Source organism: Vulpes lagopus, chromosome 23, assembly GCF_018345385.1.
Source record: "Vulpes lagopus strain Blue_001 chromosome 23, ASM1834538v1, whole genome shotgun sequence".
Lineage (NCBI taxonomy): Eukaryota > Metazoa > Chordata > Mammalia > Carnivora > Canidae > Vulpes > Vulpes lagopus.
Window position 1 is genome coordinate 53,317,088 of NC_054846.1, and position 20,826 is coordinate 53,337,913.

Below are 20,826 nucleotides of genomic sequence, written 5' to 3' on the forward strand. Positions count from 1 at the left end.
TTGTCCCAGGATACTATTAGAGACTATCAAATACCTTGCTGAAATACAGATAAGCATAGAATATAGGTCATCCTTTGTGACTTTACAGGATAGTAAGAACTATCAAATCACAAAATACTCTTGGTTTAGCATGACTTAGTGAACCTATATAATCACTGACCCTGACTGAACTGTTAAGCTGTTAAGCACACAATTTTCAGATCTACTCTAAGGTATATAGAGATGAGATCTTGGGAAAACCTAAATAGATGCTGGAATAGGGGAAATAGCTACGAAGGAAGAAAGACTTAGTACTTAATTTCTTACATAGGCTCCTGGACACATGTTTGTTGGCCTGGGAAGACATACCTTCTTCAAAGGCTGAGGAGAGAATGGTGTGCAGAACAAAGTACTCCTAGGGCTTGTAGCATGCTGTACCACGGGACTTTTCTTTTCTTTCTTTTTTTTTTTTTTAAACTCCATCTTTTTTAAAAAAATTTTATTTATTTATGATAGTCACACAGAGAGAGAGAGAGAGAGAGAGAGGCAGAGACATAGGCAGAGGGAGAAGCAGGCTCCAAGCACCGGGAGCCCGACGTGGGATTCGATCCTGGGTCTCCAGGATCGTGCCCTGGACCAAAGACAGGCGCTAAACCACTGCACCACCCAGGGATCCCACCACGGGACTTTTCTTAGACTACTTTGTCTAGCTCTAATGATAGGATATTTCCCAATGGACACATTTCCTAAAACAGGCACATGAACTTACGTCTCTCCTAGGAAAGGTACTGAGTAACTTGAACTCGTCCCATGGAAATCCTTTGGAAGCAACAAAATCAAAGACAATCTGGAGCTTATTGCTGGCCAGGAATCGCCGCTCAAGGAACTCGCCACTGGGGGTCCGGATCCGCAGTTTGCTCACGGGTTCAGCATTTTCTTCCTTTGGCTCTGGAGGTAGGGCCTGCTCTAAGGAGAGCCGGATGGCCTAAAGAGGGCAAAAACTAAGTGTCAAAGTGTGTGATAGGACTATAGGGAATGGGACAGGGAGAGACCTGAATAAACTCATCAAAAAGCTACTATCCATTTATTATCCAAGCTTGATGCTTGACAATAGAAGCAAGTTTTTCATTTTCTTAATATTGATCTAGTAAGCAATTAAAATAAGTCCCACCTTGATGACATGTATTATTAAATTGACAAGTAATCACATAGAAAGGAAATATAATTAATTGTTTTCTATTGAAGGGTTCAGGTGTTTGTGATTGAGGGAACAGGTATCAAATACCCAATTGCTTCCTATATAGTCTTATATTCTCATTTTTTATATGGAGAAATTGAGACCCAGAAATGGAGACATAAGAAATATAATCTAAAAATCAGAATGATAGGAAGTTAGACCAGTTACTTTTGCCTGTCTGTCTGTCTGTCCTTCCTTCTCTCTCTCTCTCTCTTTCTTAGATAGCATGAGTTTATTTATCTAATATTGGTGTTCTGGTCAGCAATGAGTTTCAGGTGAATATTTTAAAATATTAAGCTATTTTAGTAGTACTGTCATATATTAATAACCCAATGACTAGATGAACTTGTGTATATCAAAATTAAATTTCAGTTGTACTGGAATTCTCTACACTGTACTATAGTTATTTGTCTAATGTCTGACTTTCCCACTTGTTTGCAACCTCCGTAAGAGTGTGTAAACATGTCTTACTTCTTATTTCAAGAGTAGTGCATAGCACAGAATAGATGCCCAATATGTACTTGGTAAGAGAAGGAATAAACTAACAAGTTAACTGAAATAACATGCAAAAATGCTTTAGTATGGTGTTAAGCCCACAGGAGGTGCTAAATAAATGGTAAAATAATCTGACTCTCATGGACTTTTCTCCTAGTAGCCAAGAACTGATCAATTCCTTTCTTTGAGGTCTGATTTCCTCCAGTATCAATTTTCAGATTAATTTTCTACATACATGTTTCCTTAAAGGCTAACCAAGAGTTGCTTCTAGGGACAAAACATCTCTGTGGATTAGTTATATACATTTTCTAAACTATTAAGTGGGATCATTTTATTATTTTTGAAAAGATTTATTTATTTTAGAGAGAGAAATGGAGTGCAGAAGCAGGAGGGGCAGAGGGTGAGGGAGAATCTTAAGTAGCCCTGAGGTCAGTGTGGAGGTGGGCACAGGGCTCAATCTCATGACCCTGAGATCACAACCTGAGCTGAAACCAAGAGTTGGATGCTTAACCAACTGAGCCACTCAGTAGGCATCCCTCATTTGACTATCCTAACACTGTGGTTCTTTAAAACTGTGTCTCTGATGGCCAACAGACACATGAAAAGATGCTTACCATTACTTACCCAGGGAAATACAAATCAAAACTACAATGAGATACCACTTCACATCTGTCAGAATGGCTAAAATCAACAACACAAGAAACAACAGGTGTTGGTGAGGACGTGGAAAAAAAGGAAACTTCCCGCACTGTTGGTCGGAATGTAAGCTGGTGCGGCCACTCCAGAAAACAGTATGGAGGAGGTTCCTCAAAAATAGAACTACCCTACAATCCAGCAATTGCACTGCTAGATATTTACCCAAAGAATACAAGAACACTAAACTAATTCAAAGGGATACACTCATCCCTACATTTTTATAGCAGCATTATTTATAATAGCCAAGATACGGAAATAGCCCACGTATCCATCAATTGATAAACAGATAAAGAAGAGGTGGCATATATATACAATGGAATATTAGTCATAAGAAAGAATGAAATCTTGCCATTTGCAACAACATGGATGGAGCTACAGGGTATAGTGCTAAGTGAAATAAGTCAGAGAAAGACAAATATCATGTGACCTCATCCATATGTGTTTAAGAAATAGATGAGCAAAGGGAAAAAAACAAGGGAGAATGAGAGACAAACCAAGAAACAGACGCTTAATTACAGAGAACAAACTGATGGTCACCAGAGGGGAGCTAGGCAGGGAGATGGGTGAAATAGGTGATGGGGATTAAGGAGTGCCGTTGTGATGAGCACTAGGTGATGTATGGAACTGCTGAATCACTATATTGTACACCTGAAACTAATATAACACTGTATGTTAACTGGAATTAAAATGAAAACTTAAAAAAAACCCTATATCTTTGAGATTAAATTTTTTTCCTGATTATAGAAATAATATATATAATCATTGCAAAAATAAGTGATAAGCACAGCATTACAATTCATTTCTGGATGCACCATCAAGGGATAGCCCCTGCTATCATTTGAGTGTTTACACTCACTAATTTTTTAAATCGTTTTTAAGTGTACAATTTAGTGGCAATAAGTATATTCCACAAAATGTTATGTTACTATCACCACCAATTATTTCTAAAACTTTGTCATCACCACACTCTCCATCAATTTCTCATGCATGTTTTTATATAAACATATATTTTAAACTTTTTTTTTGTAAAATTTCCATCAGTGTTACATTGTACAAAGCTTTATCTTTTGTCAAATCATGTATTTTGCCATTGTTTTCAAGTTTTTACTGAAATATAACATGCGTATGAGATAGTGTGCATAGTACAGTGCATTGAGATAGTGTGCAATAATGCACAACTTGATAAGTTCTCAAAAGTGAACATAAAAGTGGCACCCTGATCAAGCATCTCAGAAGCCCTTTTGTCTCCTTCCTAAAAATTATTTTCCTCAAAGTTAATCACTATCCTGACTTCTAGTACTGCAGTTTAAAAAAACTTCAATAATTAAACGTGATGAATGGCTAGTAAATAGGCCTTGGTATGACAGACAGAGGTTCAAATCTTGCTATTAGGCATATGACAGTCTTCACGAACTTCAGTTATCCCATATAAGAAAAAGGGGCAATAATACCTTCCTCACAAAGGTTTTTGTATAAAATGCAGTAAATGTTTATAAGTAAATGTACTTATCAAGTGCTGACACATGGCCAGCATTCAGTTGTGCCTAGCATGGAACTTCAGGATGTAATACTGTGCTCAACAGATGACAGTTGTTGTTGGTGTTATCATTATCATTACTATAATCCCTCTGCACCTACTCTAAATCAGAACTTAATGTGATATTTCCTGGTTTCTCCTCCTGTTCTCCCTTTAATCCACCTGTCTGCTTGCTTTCTATTTTGACATTTCCCTGCACGGTATAACAACAGATGCTACATTATTGTCTGAACTGAACCAATTATACTACAGAAGAATAAACAACAGTAGCTCATTACCCCACTCATTGTGCAGACAATATCTGCTTCCTCAATGCATCCAGTCTCTAGGGCTTTTCCCCAGAATGAAAACAGACCTTAGATATCCCACACCAGTGGTCCCAATGTGGAAAACAATGAAGGAATATTAGGTAAGTTGGCAACCTTGGGATCTGAGGACTCAAGTTTTACTAGCAAAAAATAACACATCAGTAGCTCAGTTTCAAATATACTGGCTAAAAACAAAGGCTTCATGTAAGTAAATATTGTTACAAAATGACATAAAGGACACCCATACTTGAATAGCAGTCATAGTAAACACCATTGTTAAGCTTCAATTTGGTTTGCTTAACAAATAATAACTTTTTATTTGCATTATTTTAGGTTTGTAGCAAAACAAGGAAACCTAGTATAAGTTGGAAATATAAATTGATCTTGGACATTTTGTCTTCTAAAAATTATGAATACTCAGAGCATTCATGTCTGAGGGATGAGAAATGGGGACTTATTTGAAGTGAAATTTGGTAGTAAAGATAGACACCCAGAAAAGGCAGTTTCTACATAGTTATGATTTTTAAACAGGAAAAATAATATATACGTATACCAGTCTCTTAAAAATAAAAATCAAGGACTGACTTAATTTACAAATATACATATACAAATTTACACATATACATATACACATACATAAGTACATGCAAGCACACAATATCTTTTAGGGTTCTTTGGGTACCCACCAAATAACAGTTTATAGCTAGTTAAAGCAGAGTTTAAAATAGGCTAACAGTCATTAATTCCATGAATTCTTACGGAGCACCTCCTATGTGCCAGGCATTGTTCTAAATGATAAGAAAATATCAGTGAACAAAATAGATTAAAAGAATTCTGCTTATATGGAGCCTGTATTTTAGAAGGGTGGAAGAAAGACAACAAATACACACATAGGAAAATGTAGTTTGTCACAAAGTAACGAGTGCTATGGAGAGAATACAGGGAGGCTGGTAGAAAGGAAGGAGGGGTACAACTTTAAACTCTGTAAGCCTTGGGGCGCCTGGGAGGCTCAGTTTGGTTAAACCTCTGACTCTTGGTTTTGGCTCAGGTCATGATCTCATGGGTGGTGAGACAGAACCTGGCGATGAGCCCCACGATGAGCCCCGCATTGAGCCCAGCCGTGAGTGGTGAGTCTGCATGAGATTCTTTTCTTCTGCACCTCCCGCGGGGTACACATGCTCTCCCCACTCCTCTCTCTAAAATAAATAAATCTTAAAAAAAAACCCCAAATAAACCAACTGTGTAAGCCTCAATGTGCAACAACTATGCCAGTGAGCAAAGACCTAAAAGAGAGGGAGTCACAAGGACATTCAGATCAGAGAGAAGTATCACAGACAGAAGTCACAGTAACTGCCAAGCCCTGGTGCCTGAAGCAGAAGATCAGGGGAAGAGGGGGATGGAGTTGGTTAAAGAGGAATCAAAGGAGAGGGGTGAATAAATCATAAATGGCTTTGAGTAGCCTCTGTAATGATTTTTCCCCCATTTTAGAATTGAGATATAATTTATATGCAGTAAAACCCATCCCTCTAAATGTATAGTTCTGTGAGTTTTGATGAATGCATATATTTACATAACCATCATCAATCACGATAAAGAACAGTTCTATTACCCCCCCCCCGAAACACACACACATACACACATAGACACACACACACACACATACATACATACAAGCAATTCCCTCATTTCTAGCCCCTGGCAACTTCCAACCTGTTTTCCGTCCCTAGTTTTACCTTTTCTAGAATGTTATATAAATACAGTCATAAACATCATATAAGTGGCTTCCTTCATTTAGTATAATGTATTTGAAATTCATCTATGTTGTTGATTATATGAATAGTTTGTTCTTATTTATTGCCAAGTGGTATTCCCATTGTATAGATATTATCAGTTTGATTACTCCTTCTCCAGCTGGGGGGACACTTAAGTTGTTTCCAGGTTTTGGTAGTACAAATAAAGCTATTATAAATATTTATGCACAGATTTTTGTGTGAACATAAATTTTATTACTTTATTTCACCTGTGTAAATATCTAGGTGTCTGACTGCTGGGTCATATGTACATGTATGTTTAACTTTAAAACAAAATGCCAAATTATTTTCCAAAGTGGACTTGCTATCATTAATGACTATCATCATTAATATATGAGTTCCAGTTGTTCTTCACCTTTACCAGTAATTTTTTCTTTCAAAAAGCCATCTAATTGGTGTGTATTTCCCTAATGACTAATAATGTTGAGCATCTTTTCATGTGCTTATTTGCCCTTGTGTATATCTTCTTTGATGAAGTGTCTGTTTAAATATTTTGTCCATCTAGAAATTTGGGTTATTTGTTTTTTTATTGAATGTAGATAGTTCATTATGTATTCTAGACAGTAGGTATGTGATTTTCTCTCTGTGCCTTGTCTTCAATTTCTTAACAGTGTCTTTGAATAGTAGAAGTTCTTAATTTTGATTTAGTCTAATTTAGATACTTGTTATTTTGCAGATTGTGCTTCTGGTGTTAGGTCTAAGAAATCTTAGCTCAACTTAAGATAATGAAGATTTTTTCCCTATGTTTTCTTTTAGGTCTTTAATAGTTGTAGGTCTACGACCTGTTTGGAGTTAATTTTTGCATGTGATGCAAGAAATGGACTGGGAAGGTTTTTTAGAAATTGTTCTGTTTTTGCATTTTTTTTACATATGAATATTCAATAGTTGCAGCATTACTTGTTGAAAGATTATACTTTTCCCATTGACTTGCCTTTACACCTTTGTCAAAAATCAACTGACCATATGTGTGAGTCTATTTCTGGACTATTCTGTCTCACTGAAATATGGGTCTGTTCTTTTGCCAATTCCCACACTGTCTTGAATATACTGTCTTGAACCCTGGTAGTCTTCCAATTTTGTTCTTTTTCAAAATTGTTTTGGCTTTTACAGTTCTATTGCCTATTCATATCAATTTTAGAATCACTTTTGTCAATTTCTTTTTAAAAATCCTGCAGATGTTGATTTTAGCTTTAGCTAAAAGATTTTAGCTTTTGTTTTGAGATATGAAGCTATTGTGGGATTTTGAAGTAACATGATGTGCCAATTGTTTTTAAAAAGGATTTATTAAAAGACATACAGGGAAGGCAAAAATGGAGGGACCAAGTCAAGTTGGGAGGCTACTAAAGTAATCCAGGTAACAGATAATGGTGGCTTGCAAAAGGATGGTAATGGTGGAGTTAGTGAGTAGCATCTGAATTGTGTAAGTATTTTGAAGGTAGAACCAATAGGATTTGCCCATAAAATATGGAAAGGAAAGAGAGAAGTCAAGGATGATTCCATGGTTTTTGGTTCAAATAACTAGAAAGTTTTCCACCTATTAAAATAGGGAAGACTGCAGGAGGAGCAAGTTTGAGTGGGGAGGGTAAGATCAATTGTTCAATTTAAGACATGTTAAGTTTGCGCTATTAAACACCTATGGGGAGATGATGGGCTAGCAATGAAATATTCAAGTCTGGAGTTCAGGGAAAGGGAGGAGCTGGAGATGTAAGTTTGGGAGCCAAATGTACAGACAGTAATTTAAAGCCATGATACTCTGTGATCATCAAAGGAGCAGAATGGATCCTATATGAGAACAGTTGGTCAGACCCAATCTTGCAACCATTCTGTGTTCCTGGCAACCAATCATTCATCTAGAGAATATGGATTGCTTACAGCAAACATAGCCTCACTGGTGGATAAAGTAAATCAAGGCAAATAGTCATAACCAAAATTCAGACATAGGACTTTTGGGCTGCTTCTGGGATATAAAGAACAGTCTGTAGATTGCATACCACGAAACTAGAGTTTCTAGTCTATTTTAATAGTTCATGAAGACAACAGCAGAATACTCCAAAGTGAAACTATTTAAGAAATTGTGGATATATGGTCTCTATAGTTATAATAAGGTGTATTCCAGTATTGACACTTACCATATTAAGTTGTAGAGATTCAAAAAAATAATGTCAAAGGACAGAGTTTAGCACAAATTAATTGCTTAATAGTAATGATGATGATGATGGCAGGGATGATTACCTTTGTGGCTCATAGAGTGGTGTTATCATTGTGTGACAAGAAGTAAAAACACAAATTATAAGGAGAAGATTTTACTTTAATAATCTATTCTGTTCCCACCTTCATTCTTCCAGTTTGGGATAATAGAAAGTATACCAGTAGATGATCTGGTTCTGCTTTTACCAGGCAAATGTTAGGTAAGTATTTTAAAATAGGCTTTTTAAATCCTGCTGTGATCTGATTTCTTCATCTGTAAGATGGTAATGATACTATATCAAGTGAGTTTTATAGGATGGTTGTGAAGATCAAATCAGAAAACTAAAGGGAAGTACCAAGGCTTGTAATTCCATGCTCTTCTCTCATTTAATGGTCTTTTAAGATTATTTAACATTATCTATTTGAGGAGGCACCAAGATGTAAAAGAAAACAACTTTGGGCAGATAGGCAAACATGTAACCTTTTTCTTTTTTGTGGGAATCAGCAGCAAAAGGGAATAGCTTTGTGCCTATTCTATCCCATTTATGGGTCTCCAAACCTTGGCCCTTTTAACCTTATCTAATTACTAGACAGGGTTCTACATTTGTCCGTTTACTATTCCCAGAAGAAGCCCTGTGCCTTTCTCCCTTTATTCATATTATCCAGCCATCCTACTATTCACGACTCCATCCAAACTGCTCTTCTACTTTACTGTTAATCATAAAATTCTTACCAATCTTCCAAAGCCTCTTCCCTCTGTGAAATCTTTCTCATTGCCTTCCTCGTCAGAAATCCTCTTCATCCAAATATTGTCAACACTCTGTGCTACTTTAATGGTTTTTATAACACATAGGATCCTATCCTATAGTTATTTTGTATCCATCTACCCTCTTCTATATTAGACAGTGACCTTCCTGAGGGCAGGGGCTATGTCACATACAATATAGTATCTATAGTACATGATTCAGTGATTTGCACATTGAAGGAGATTAACAAAATATCTGCAAATACTGACTCATTAAAAGGCCCAGGAGTCCATAATCTTAGCTGAAACCTCTACTTACCAAAAATTTGGTGGCAAAACAATATTCAGTAAAGATTTCTTTTTTTTTTTTCAGTAAAGATTTCTTAAAGAATATGTAGCTCATGTATTTTTTTAAAAGATTTTATTTGTTTATTCATGAGAGAGAGACAGACAGAGAGAAAGAGAGAAAGGCAAAGACACAGGCAGAGGGAGAAGCAGGCTGCATGCAGGGAGCCTGACGTGGGACTTGATCCTGGGTCTCCAGAATTAGGCCCTGGGCAGAAGGTGACGCTAAACCACTGAGCCACCGAGGCTGCCCTCATGTATTTCTCTAGTTTCCATAAAATCCGTGCTTTAACCTGGACTACCAAAAAATATTATTTGGGTCTTTCCAGAGATGCTTTTATTAAACTGTTCTTTGGCCTTATGACTTTGAATTATATAAAGCTATAAGAAGCTGTTATACATGACTTCCTTTTGCTATTATAGCTATAAGATATACTTGGGGCTAGTACTCACCATATTGTACAATTTCCTCTTGAAGGAGAAACACAAGAAAGAAACATTGCTCTAAGGTCTCAGCACTTGAAAAATCTCACCTTTAGAAAGAATGGCCTTTATCTGATGTTACAGATAAAGTGAAACATATAAACAGTCATTTTAGCCCAAGAGAAGTATAGAAGAAATTTTGTGGTCCATCTTGAGCAAATGTACAGAATCCTATTACATGCATTTGGTTGGGTGTGCTGGATTGTCTGCTGTGAAAATGTTAATCTTACTTTTGTCTTTATTTTCCTTTAACCTGATTATCATATCTTTTCTCTCCCTTTTAAGCCATTTGAACTGTACATCTTTATGTAAATTACTTGAAACTCATTTTGGAAAGAACAAGTAAATATATAAATTAGTAAAATACTGGAGTTTTTTGTCCTTCGTTTTTCCTTCAGAATAGTTTTAAAGCCTTTCTCCTTATCATGGTCAAGGACAAGATCAAAATGTTTTCCTAGATTTACTGATTTCACTACAACAGTCACCACACAGCAAAATCAGACCAACCATTAAGGAATTTCCCTGTAACCAAGGTGATTTGACTATTCAATACTTCATCTTTCCAAAGGATTTTGAAATACTAGAGATAATTAAAATAATAAAACCATTCTTATTTCTTATTTCTCAATACAATTACATGGGTTAGGATTTCTGGTTAGAAGGAAAGACAGTATTACTGCGAAAAGTCAGGTGACCAGGCTTGTAGTCCAGATTATGTGTCCAACCAGTTTGGTGACTGACCATAAGCAAACTGTATAATCTTCCTGAGTTTCAATTTCTTCAGAGGTTGCACAATACCAGCTTTCCCAAAACTATTATACATGAGTATGCTGAAATATGTTAATTAGTGTTCCATGAAAAAAAGGGTCAAGTAAGTTTGGATAAGACTTAATTAAATTAAGATATATAGAAGATAGGTTCTTAATGGTAAGATTTATAAGAGCCTTTAATTGTGACTCTCTGGGGGAGTGTGGGTAGAATATGGAGCATTACCTGAACTTGGTCTTTTGGGAGCACAGCAATGGATAAGTGCAGTAATAACTAGTGGTAAATTCCCTACCTCTGTGCTCCACCTTCTCATGTTTACAGCTGGAACATATATATTGAGGTATGCTAAAGGATGTTTATGGGGTCTTCTATGAGAGGAAGAAATCATCAGAAGAAAATACACGTACTATCAAACTCTAGATCCAAAACATGCAGCTATTTGTGTACACTTGACCTTTATTAGTATACGGTTGAAGATAAACCACTGAGAGCATGTGCATTGTGAAAAAGCATGAAAGAATGAGAGTCCTAAATTTTTAAACCGTATTTCTTGAAATAGCCTAAGAGCATAGCGACAAATCTGTCTTAACTTTTATGAAAATCTGCAAACATGATCCTATAGATATATAGAATGATATATGACCTTGTTCACAGAATGAATTTTTCATTCACTCATCTTGTTTTTCCATTTTTATGTGTGACTTCCCAATGAGCTTCAGTTTTCTCTCTCATAAAGAGAAGTCTCTAATCTTGTAGCTTGTTTTAATAGTCAGTGACTAAGCATATGCACAGAAGCTAGAAAAGTACTTGATATACAGAAGATACTCAATAAAATATTCCCTACCTTCCATTATTGAGAGTCTTCAGTGTACAGAGACTAGGGTTTGTCAGGCATAGTATCTGGTTCAATAATAAGTTTGAACACGAATAAAGTTTGATTTCCAAACCATGATATATTACACATCTTTTAAGACCTATCACTTTTTCTATAGTGTGGTCTGTTTCTAAAAGTTGTAAAAGATTTTACTTTGCCAATGAACTCTCTAAGTATTATGTTTTACTTCTATGTCATTTGGCACAGTTTTTCCTTGGTTTGCTGTTACTTGTAGACATGTGCCTTCCCTACAAGATGCAATCTCTTCTTGTAGGCAAAAACTATCTTATCTGTTTCTCTCTCAGTGCTTAGCATAGTTTTTGTTCAAAAAATATTTACTGAATAAGTCCAAGCTGACATCCTCTGACTGGGAATGATGATGACTAATGGAGTTTTCCTCAGCTAACGTGAGGACCCTCAGGCCTTTCCATCAGTTGTTAGATGGTTTTCTCTTTCTATATGTGAAACTTGCTATTAGTCCCACGTCTAGAAAAAGTTCTAAAAGTCTTTTTTTTGTGAAACCATCCTAGGAAGCTATTTGACACCCCTTCTCTTTGTTCCCACTGCACTTTAGGCTAGTGATTTGTACTCCTGGTGGGGATGATCCACGTCTGTACCCTATCCCCTAACAGATTTTGGGATATACTAAGTATTCAAAAAACTATTTGCAAGATGAGTGAATGAAAAATGCTCTCTATTGTTATGAACATGACATGAACTTGGGGGGAAAAATAAACCATGCTAAATGGATGTCCCATATTTAGGGGCCCAGTGCAAGATGTCACAGAAGTAACTCAGTTTCTTCCAGTAGGGTAAACGAAGACTGGGAAAGGGCAGAAAATACAATCTTTGTATTCTTGGGATGAGACACTATCCAGGGAGGATGGGAGCACTGGTCATGCAAGAAGAGAGAAAAGGAATTGAAAAGAATAGAAAAGCATGAATCTTCCTCAGAGCATGAAGCATTCTTTTAAGGAGAGGTCAGATCTTCCATTTTAAAATGAGTCTGGAAAAGGTGGAAAGAAGTAAGAAATACTAACAGCCTCAGTATCCAATGCCGTGGAAATAAACCTAGCTTTTGAATAACTTTACTTGAAATTACGCCCTACCTCACGTTCCTCTTCTTGTTCTTTGCGAATCTGCTCCAAACGAAACTGCTCTGCCATCTCTCGTTCATGAGCTTCCCTCTGCCAATGAAAGAGGAAGGGAGCCAGCACTCAATAAACAACGGTTTACTTAAAAAGGAGGAAAAAGAGAGCCCACCCCCAGCACTGTGATACTAGAAATGTTTCTCTCTGAAAAGAATGGAAATGGAAGCAACAACCAAGCACATCTCTCTAATCATGTCAAGTACCCATACTAATACCACAGTAGCTCTGCGTCGTGCGGCAGCCAAGATCCTTCAGAAGACCTTTTTCTGGTCTCTTTTGCTGAGTTAACTGTTCTACACCACATTGTGAGCCTTCTTTTGAGGACAGAAACTAGTTTATTCGTTACCTCCTCCTTCAATGCCCAACAGAGAAGCAGGTACTCAAGAAGTATTAAATAAGTCAGTGGTTCTCAGTGTCCTTGATCCTGAGTGCACAGAAGGAATCGCCTGAAAAACTTTTTTTTTTTTAAGATTTCATTTAGAGAGAGCGAGAGAGAGCGCATGAGTGGGGAAGGGGCAGAGGGAGAGGAAGAAGCAGACTCCCCACGGAGCAGGGAGCCTGCTGCGGAGCTTGATCCCAGGATGACATGAGCCCAAGACAGACACTTAATGAACTGAGCCACCCAGGCACACCACTTGAAGAACTTTTTAAAGTTTTAAAGTTCAAACTTTTTATTTTTATTTTTTAGATTTTATTTATTTATTTTTATTATTTATTTATTATTATTTTATATTATATTATTATTTATTTATTATTTATTCATCACACACACACACACACACACACACACAGACGCAGAGACACAGGCTCCATGCAGGGAGCCTGACACGGGACTCGATCCCAGGTCTCCAGGATCAGGCCCTGGACTGAAGGCGGCACTAAACTGCTGAGCCACCCGGGCCGCCCAAGTTCAAACTTTTTAAAGTTTGCTAGGTTTTTACCACAGACTGATTAAAAAACAAGGAAAATAATTATTAGGTCTATTTTTGTTTTTATTTCTTGATTCTTAAAAAACTTGCTGTCAAAATGAACAAGGGAGGAGGGGTGCCTGGGTGGCTCAGATGGTTAAATATCTCACTTCAGCTTGAGTCATGATCTCTGGGTCCTGGGATTGAGCCCGACAAAAGATGTATTTTGTGCGTTTCTATTTACATTAGCATTTGCCTAATTCATTACTTTGAATTCTTTCTCACACTCAATATCCAAGTTTGCACACAGTGGCCACTTAATAGTTCATTTGGCCATGACTGATCTGTACTTGATATAAAATGTCTATCTTTTAAGTCGCTGAGGAGAGGTAATGGGGGGATTAGCAGATCTGTGTTTAAGTCTAACCCCAGCCAGTGGCAAGCTGTGTGTTCTTGGATAAGAAGTGAGAAGAAGTCCACTTCTCTTCCCTCTTCCTCTCCCCATGCTCATGCTCTCTCTCTCTATCCTTCCATCTCAAATGAATAAATAAAATCTCTCTCTCTAAAAAAAATCAAAAATAAAAAAACAACAAAAAACCAAGGGTAGAATTATATTCTGTTAATTGAATCTAGCTTCCTCCATTGCAAACCAAACATTCTTAGGGATCAAATTGGTAAAAGGGCTGGCACTTAAATAATGAAAGACTATTTAGGGTTGAGTTTTTTATCTTAGAAGTCCTTTGACCAAACCTACCTTTGCTCTGTCAGCCTCAAGTGAAAGGCGATAGGCCTCATCTTGCTCTCTCTTCACATTTTCTCTGGCTTCACGTTCATCCTTAAAAGAAAAGATTCAAATATGTTTTACTATATTACTTTTTTTCATGGAAGAAAACAATGATAATTCCCTTGTGTGAATTTATTAGAATTAAATAAGGCATTTCTAAAGTATATAGGTTAGAAATAAGCAAACAAGACAAGAAGAACAGCACAGTAGATAGTGAAATAAGAATGTCTGAAGCCTAGCTCTACCTCATAAACTGCGACCTTGGGCAAGTTATTTCACCTCTCTGGATCTCAGTTTCTTTGACCGTAAAATAGAAATAGTATTTGTTTCAGAGAGTTGTTATAAGAATGAAATGCAATAATATAAAACTGTCTTTCAAAACACCTGACAGTTTATATTCACAATGATGAGCTCCCTTCCCCTTTTCTCCTGATTTTTCTAAGATAAACTTGGAGACTGTCACCACTGGGGCTAAGACTGGGTGATGAGTAAAGGATAGCCTGTGGTCAGCATAAGAAGCTGAAAGTAAAATGCCCTGGTTAACTATAGTCTATATCACATCACTAATGCTTGGTTATTGAACTAAGTCTTCCCCACAACACTCACACTCATGAAGTATGGATGACTTAGCAGTTACTGAAGTTGACGATCTTTTAAAACATTTTTAGCTTCTGAGGTGATTGTGTCATCCACCTACATTTAAACTATTACTGCATATGAAATTATTCATTCAACTACCAGAATTTCTCATTTGTTAAATTCTGAAGTATAGACATGTACTTAAATTTAATAAATAGTCATATCTGTTTACATTAGAATATAGGTTCCCTTGGGCCTATATTCAGCTGAGTAAATCACATAAATTCATCAATATTTGACTGTTCTGGATCTCTAAAAAAGGAAATTTCATATGGTTTTACTTAACACTTTCTAATTTTTTGACTTTCTAATTCAGTATATATTTAGGTGCTCTCATTGATTCCTATTCAAGACTAGCTTTCTCTCTGAAGTCTCAATCTCCTTTTAGTTTCAGAGATTCAACGAATTCCAAAATCTTTAATATAAATAGCTACATTTCATTAATTCTCAGTCTTTCAAATAAAAAATAAGGAAGAATTATAAGTTGCTGGCATAAAGCTAATTGCTATACTCTCTCTGGTGAAAGGACAGGCTAGGTGAATTCTAATGGTGGAACACAGACAGTATCAGGAACAATATTTAACCTAACTGAGAGACCACTCAGGCTGCTAAGCATTCAAGGATAATTTACGTGTCTTATAATATTACACATGAATCAAAATGGGTTTTAAAAACTTCTATCTGGAGACTTCTACTAAGCCATTAGTATTTATATCTTAGAGAAACAGAAACATTTACCTTTAAATATATTTTCACTAATTCCAGCTAGGTATTTCCCACTTTGGTATATACATTAGGTTTTACTATGACCAGATACCATCAACCTGGTAAGATGTATTTTGTGCATTTCTATTTACATTAGCATTTGCCTAATTCATTACTCTGAATTCTTTCTCACACTCAATATCCAAGTTTGCACACAGTGGTCACTTAATAGTTCATTTGGCCATGACTGATCTGTACTTGATATAAAATGTCTATTTTTTAAGTCGCTGAGGAGAGGTAATGGGGGGATTAGCAGATCTGTGTTTAAGTCTAACCCCAGCCAGTGGCAAGCTGTGTGTTCTTGGATAAATAATGTCTCCCTTTTCAGTCACTTATTAAATTAAAGGATTGGGTTTCTAGGATTTTATGCCTCTGTGGACAAGTCTATCTTTCCAAATTCAGAAATCCCTAATACAATCAGTATAACCTACGGGAGTAATCTTATCTTTCTATATTTCAAGTGGAGAAATACTTAGGATGTCTAATTTTATTTTATATTATTTTCTTGACCCCATTCCTCCAGATTAGTTTGGTTTCTCTTGTAACATTCTGTACTTTCCCTTTACAATATTTATCACAATTGCAATTAATTATCATATAATTATTTACTTAATATGACATCCCCTCCATGACACTGTGAGCATCATAAAGGCAGGGACCTTGTCTATATTATACACCTCTATATTCCAAATGTTTCACACATTGCCTAGTTTTGGGGAGGCGTTTAATAAGCATTTGTTGAATAAGTAGTCTTTCCAGACATAAAATATTTGTTGTCTGCAGTAAAAATTAAGGAGGAAGAAGACAGCTCATCCACAAAGAAGCCCCATCTGAGTCAATGAAATCGATTGGCTGGGCAGAAACGACATGTTATGACACTATGTACACACAACAAAGGGACCTTCTAAAAGCTACCACAGCTGGAAGCCCTTTGAACACAAATATAGTTGATAATAAAAGCACTCTAAGTAAATAGGTCTGTTTTAAAACAGACTGTTGCAGATATGAAAGGCCATTAATTACAGGGATCTCTGCCACAAAATGTGGCACCTGTTGTGAGAGGACTTCCTGAACCAGCTAACTTGCTTCCTCCCCTTTTATATTAGCATCACACTAGCACTAAGGATACAGAGGCATAGTTTACTATGGGAAGACACAGATAATCCTGTTTGGATCACCATCATTATTTTTTGTTGCCTACTAACTTAGCATGAAGAATTCAGTGTTCAAGTTTTGCATTATTTTCCTTTTGTTCCTTATATAATGTCACTTTCTACCTGGAATAGTTTCTGCTCCATCATCTCTATCATTAAAAATCCTATTAGCTTTTCATACACTTTTAGAAATATAAGAGACCAACATGTACAAAAGAGTTACTATATAGATGGAGAAACTGAAATCATATGAGGATAAAGGATTTATCCTTTATGATACAAGACTACCCAGAGCTTAGACTTGAAGCCAGGTCTCCTGATAGCTTCTTCTCCCTTTCCTGCTACAATGCAATACTCTTGCCCTGGTTCACAGCCCTCCCTGACTATCACAGACAGAAGGGCTGGCTCAGAAATGTGGCTCAGGATGCATTTTCCTAAACTTATGGTCAGAGCTTCTTCTTCTTCTTCTTTTTTTTTAAACTTTATTTAAAAAACCTTTGGTGCAATATTAAAAAGCAATACAGCTAGCTGGAGCGACAACCAACAAAAAGAAAGGAGAAGGTTAGGGAAGACCCAGTGATCCCACCCCAGCTGTCCCCAGGGGCTGGAGGCCAGAGGCAGATTGGGATAGGGCATGGGTGGTGGGGGAGAGAGGAAAGGCCACCCACCAAAATGAACAGGTGTTTAGTAGTTGCCTGTGAATGATTATCATTTCTTCTTTTCTGTCTTGTAAATTTTATACTTGTTTCTCTAACTGTCCCATTCACTGTCATCTCCAATCTGGGGATTTAAAGAATACTGCTTAGGCATCTCCTCTGTATTATTCTATACGATTAGATTTTTTTTTTCGATTAGATTTTTTAAAGAAAATTCCAGGTGTTGTGGTTAACATTTCATGCACAAATTTTTTCTCATATTCTCTAGATGTGCCTCTTGGAACTTCTCCCATGTCCTATAAATATAGTCCTTGTGGAGTTTCCCCTTGCTAAATCTGAGTTGACAGATTAGACAAAGTGACTAGAAATACAAAGTGGGGAGAAATACATGTATGTTGTGTGGAAAAAGAACAGCTGGATAAGCAAGCTCAGGAATAGGTCTCAGGTGCTGCTTGGGTTATTTGGTATCAAAATATTCTTTATGACACCATAAAGTGAAGCTGGATTGCTCAGAACGAAGGGATAGCCTCCACTGGAGCCTTTCATTTATAGCATACTTGTCACTGCTCTCATACTGCTTTGTGCTACACTCACTTATATATTTGTCTCACTGTTCCCTACCTGAGCTGTAAGCTCCAAGAGGGAAAAGAGTCCATTTGATATTCTTTGTATTTCCTATGGCCTCTAGGGTACCATCTTACTTATGGGAAGTGTTAAATAGATATCTGTTAGATGAACAAATGGAATTACTGGTGATACACAGTTATATACCTAAAGTTCTGGAGCCTCTAAATATTCTTTAAACTAGTAATTTTCACCTACATAGAATTCTTATCCTGGGTATTATAATGACTTGTTAAGAAGTGCAAAAGTTAGAATTCAAACCTAATCTTTCTCACCCCAAAGCCTATGGTTTTTTTTCCCCACTGTGGCACACTAGGTGGCTCAGTATAGTTCTCTGAGTCAGATTTTTGTACAACCCATTAAAAATAATGAAGGGCAGCCTGGGTGGCTCAGTGGTTTAGCGCCACCTTTGGCCCAGGGCATGATCCTGGAGACCTGGTATCGAGTCCCACGTCAGGCTTCCTGCATGGAGCCTGCTTCTCCCTCTGCCTGTGTCTCTGCCTCTCTCTCTGTTTCTCGAATAAGTAAATACAATCTTAAAAAAAATAATGAAAACATTTTGAGATGTGAAATGGTTCCTAAATGAGCAACTGAACCAGAAATGCAATTTAGGTGTAACTTGTTACTCCTTGGTAGTGTTTAAAATTGGTAATCATCAGTTAATACCCAAAGACTAATGCAAAATTCTTAACTATCAAACTGAAGTAGGCTATAGTGGCTAGGCTTGATTTCAAATACCAAATATATACACAAATATGCACATACATATTACACATATGGTATTTATCTGTTCTTCTGAATGCCTAGGTCAGAATATACATCTTGCTCTTTCCCCTAATAAATAAAACCTGATAAGCAGGGAAAGGGCCCTGATATGTGTCCCTGAAGAGGTATGGACCAAGATAAATTAAAATTTTCTCAATATAAATACTTGGGGATAGATAAAATATAACAAAAGTGTTTGAAAAGTAATACTCAGCATGTGAGAAAGAAAGAAGCAAAGAAAGAGAAATACCCGAGTGCCAGAAATAAAGAGGAAACTGGAAAATTAGAGCTGTAAATGAGGAGGTAATATGGAACCTGACAAAGTAGATTATCCATTTTGGTAACCTAGAGGCCCAATTGGACCCAGAAAATTTTATTTTGGACCCAAGCAAGGTAGGAAACTGGAAAGTTATCTAAGGGCTAATTCTTGGCAGTATAGTATAAGTGTAATTGGAGCCTGGGAATAGGATGCAAGGGGAGAGGGGGAGAAATCTTATTTTAAGAAATGATGGCCAAAAGTGTTCTGAATTTGATAAAAACTAAAAAGCCACAGATCTAAGAATCGAAATGAACATTGGGTAAAAAACAAAACAAAACAACATGAAGAAAGGTACACCCAAGCACATCATAACTACATTGCATAAAATTAATACCAAAAAGAAAAATCTTAAAAGAAACCAAAGAAAAGACCTCATATGTCTAGGGGAATAAATTAAGAATGAAAGCAGACTTCTCAGAAACAGTGCAAGTGGAGCAACATCTTTAAAGCACCAAAAGAAACCAATGTGTCGACTAAGAATTCTATATTCAGTAAAAATATCCTTCAATTGAAGATCAAATAAAGACTTTTTCAGATACACAAAGGGCAAAGAATTAATCACCAACATGTGTATTATATTAAAAGGTAAAGGAAGTCCTTCAGGTAGAAGGAAAATAATACCAACCAGATGGAAATCTGGATCTACACAAAGAAGTGGAAATAGGAGCTTTGCAGGTAAATTGAGAGACTTTTTTTTTCTTTTTTACTATTTAAATCTCTTTAAGAAACAATTGAGTGTATACCAATGCATTTTTTTTTAAAGAAACAGAAGACCCCATTCTAAAATTCATACAGAAACTCAAAGGACCCCAAAAAGCCAAAACAATCTTGAAAAAGAACAAAATCGGAGGGCTCACATTTTTTGATTTCCAAACTTACTATAAAGCTATATTAATCAAAATATCGTAGTACTTTATCCATTTTTACATACAGTGGAATATTACCCAGACACACAAAAGAATAAGATCTTCCCATCTGCAACAACATGGATGAACCAGATGGTACACTGCTAAATGAAGTAAGTTAGACAGAGAAAAGACAAATACCATATGACTTCCCTCATATGTGGAATCTAAAAAAACAAAATAAACTAATAAGAGACCAAAAAACCCACACTTGAGTACAGAAAATAAACTGTTTGCTAATGGGGAGGGGTAGGTAGAGAAGATGGGTGAAATAGATAAAGGGGATTAAGAATAGACTTACTGTGATGAACACTGAGTAATATATAGAATTACTGAATCATTATATTTGTATACCTGAAACTGATATAACAATGTATGTTAATTATACTTCAAATAATAGTAATAATAATAAAAACCATTATAGTACTGGCAGAAGGATAGATATTTAGACCAATGGAATACAAGAGAGAGCCCAGAAATAAACTCTCACATATAAGACAAACTTATTTTTGACAAGGGTGTCAAGACCAAAGGAGAAAGGACAGTCTTTTCAATTGAATGGTGCTGGGAATGCTACAAAAGAATGAAGTTGGGCCTTCACTTTCCATCATTTAAAAAACTCAACTCAAAATGGACCAAAGACCTAAAATTAAGAGTTGAAACTATAAAACTTTTATAAGAAAATATAGGT

General features: G+C 36.4%; 1 protein-coding gene across 3 annotated transcripts in view; it reads right to left on the minus strand.

Moving 5' to 3' along the window:
• The window catches only part of FAF1 (Fas associated factor 1), a 470,490-nt gene that overhangs the window by 37,484 nt on the left and 412,180 nt on the right, over positions 1 to 20,826 (minus strand). For all 3 annotated transcript variants that reach the window (XM_041738818.1, XM_041738819.1, XM_041738820.1), the window contains 3 exons: positions 14,279 to 14,359; positions 12,575 to 12,652; positions 749 to 964 (listed from right to left, as the gene is read on the minus strand). In XM_041738818.1, coding sequence (XP_041594752.1) covers positions 749 to 964; positions 12,575 to 12,652; positions 14,279 to 14,359 — 375 coding nt within the window. The remainder of the gene's footprint in view (positions 1 to 748; positions 965 to 12,574; positions 12,653 to 14,278; positions 14,360 to 20,826) is intronic.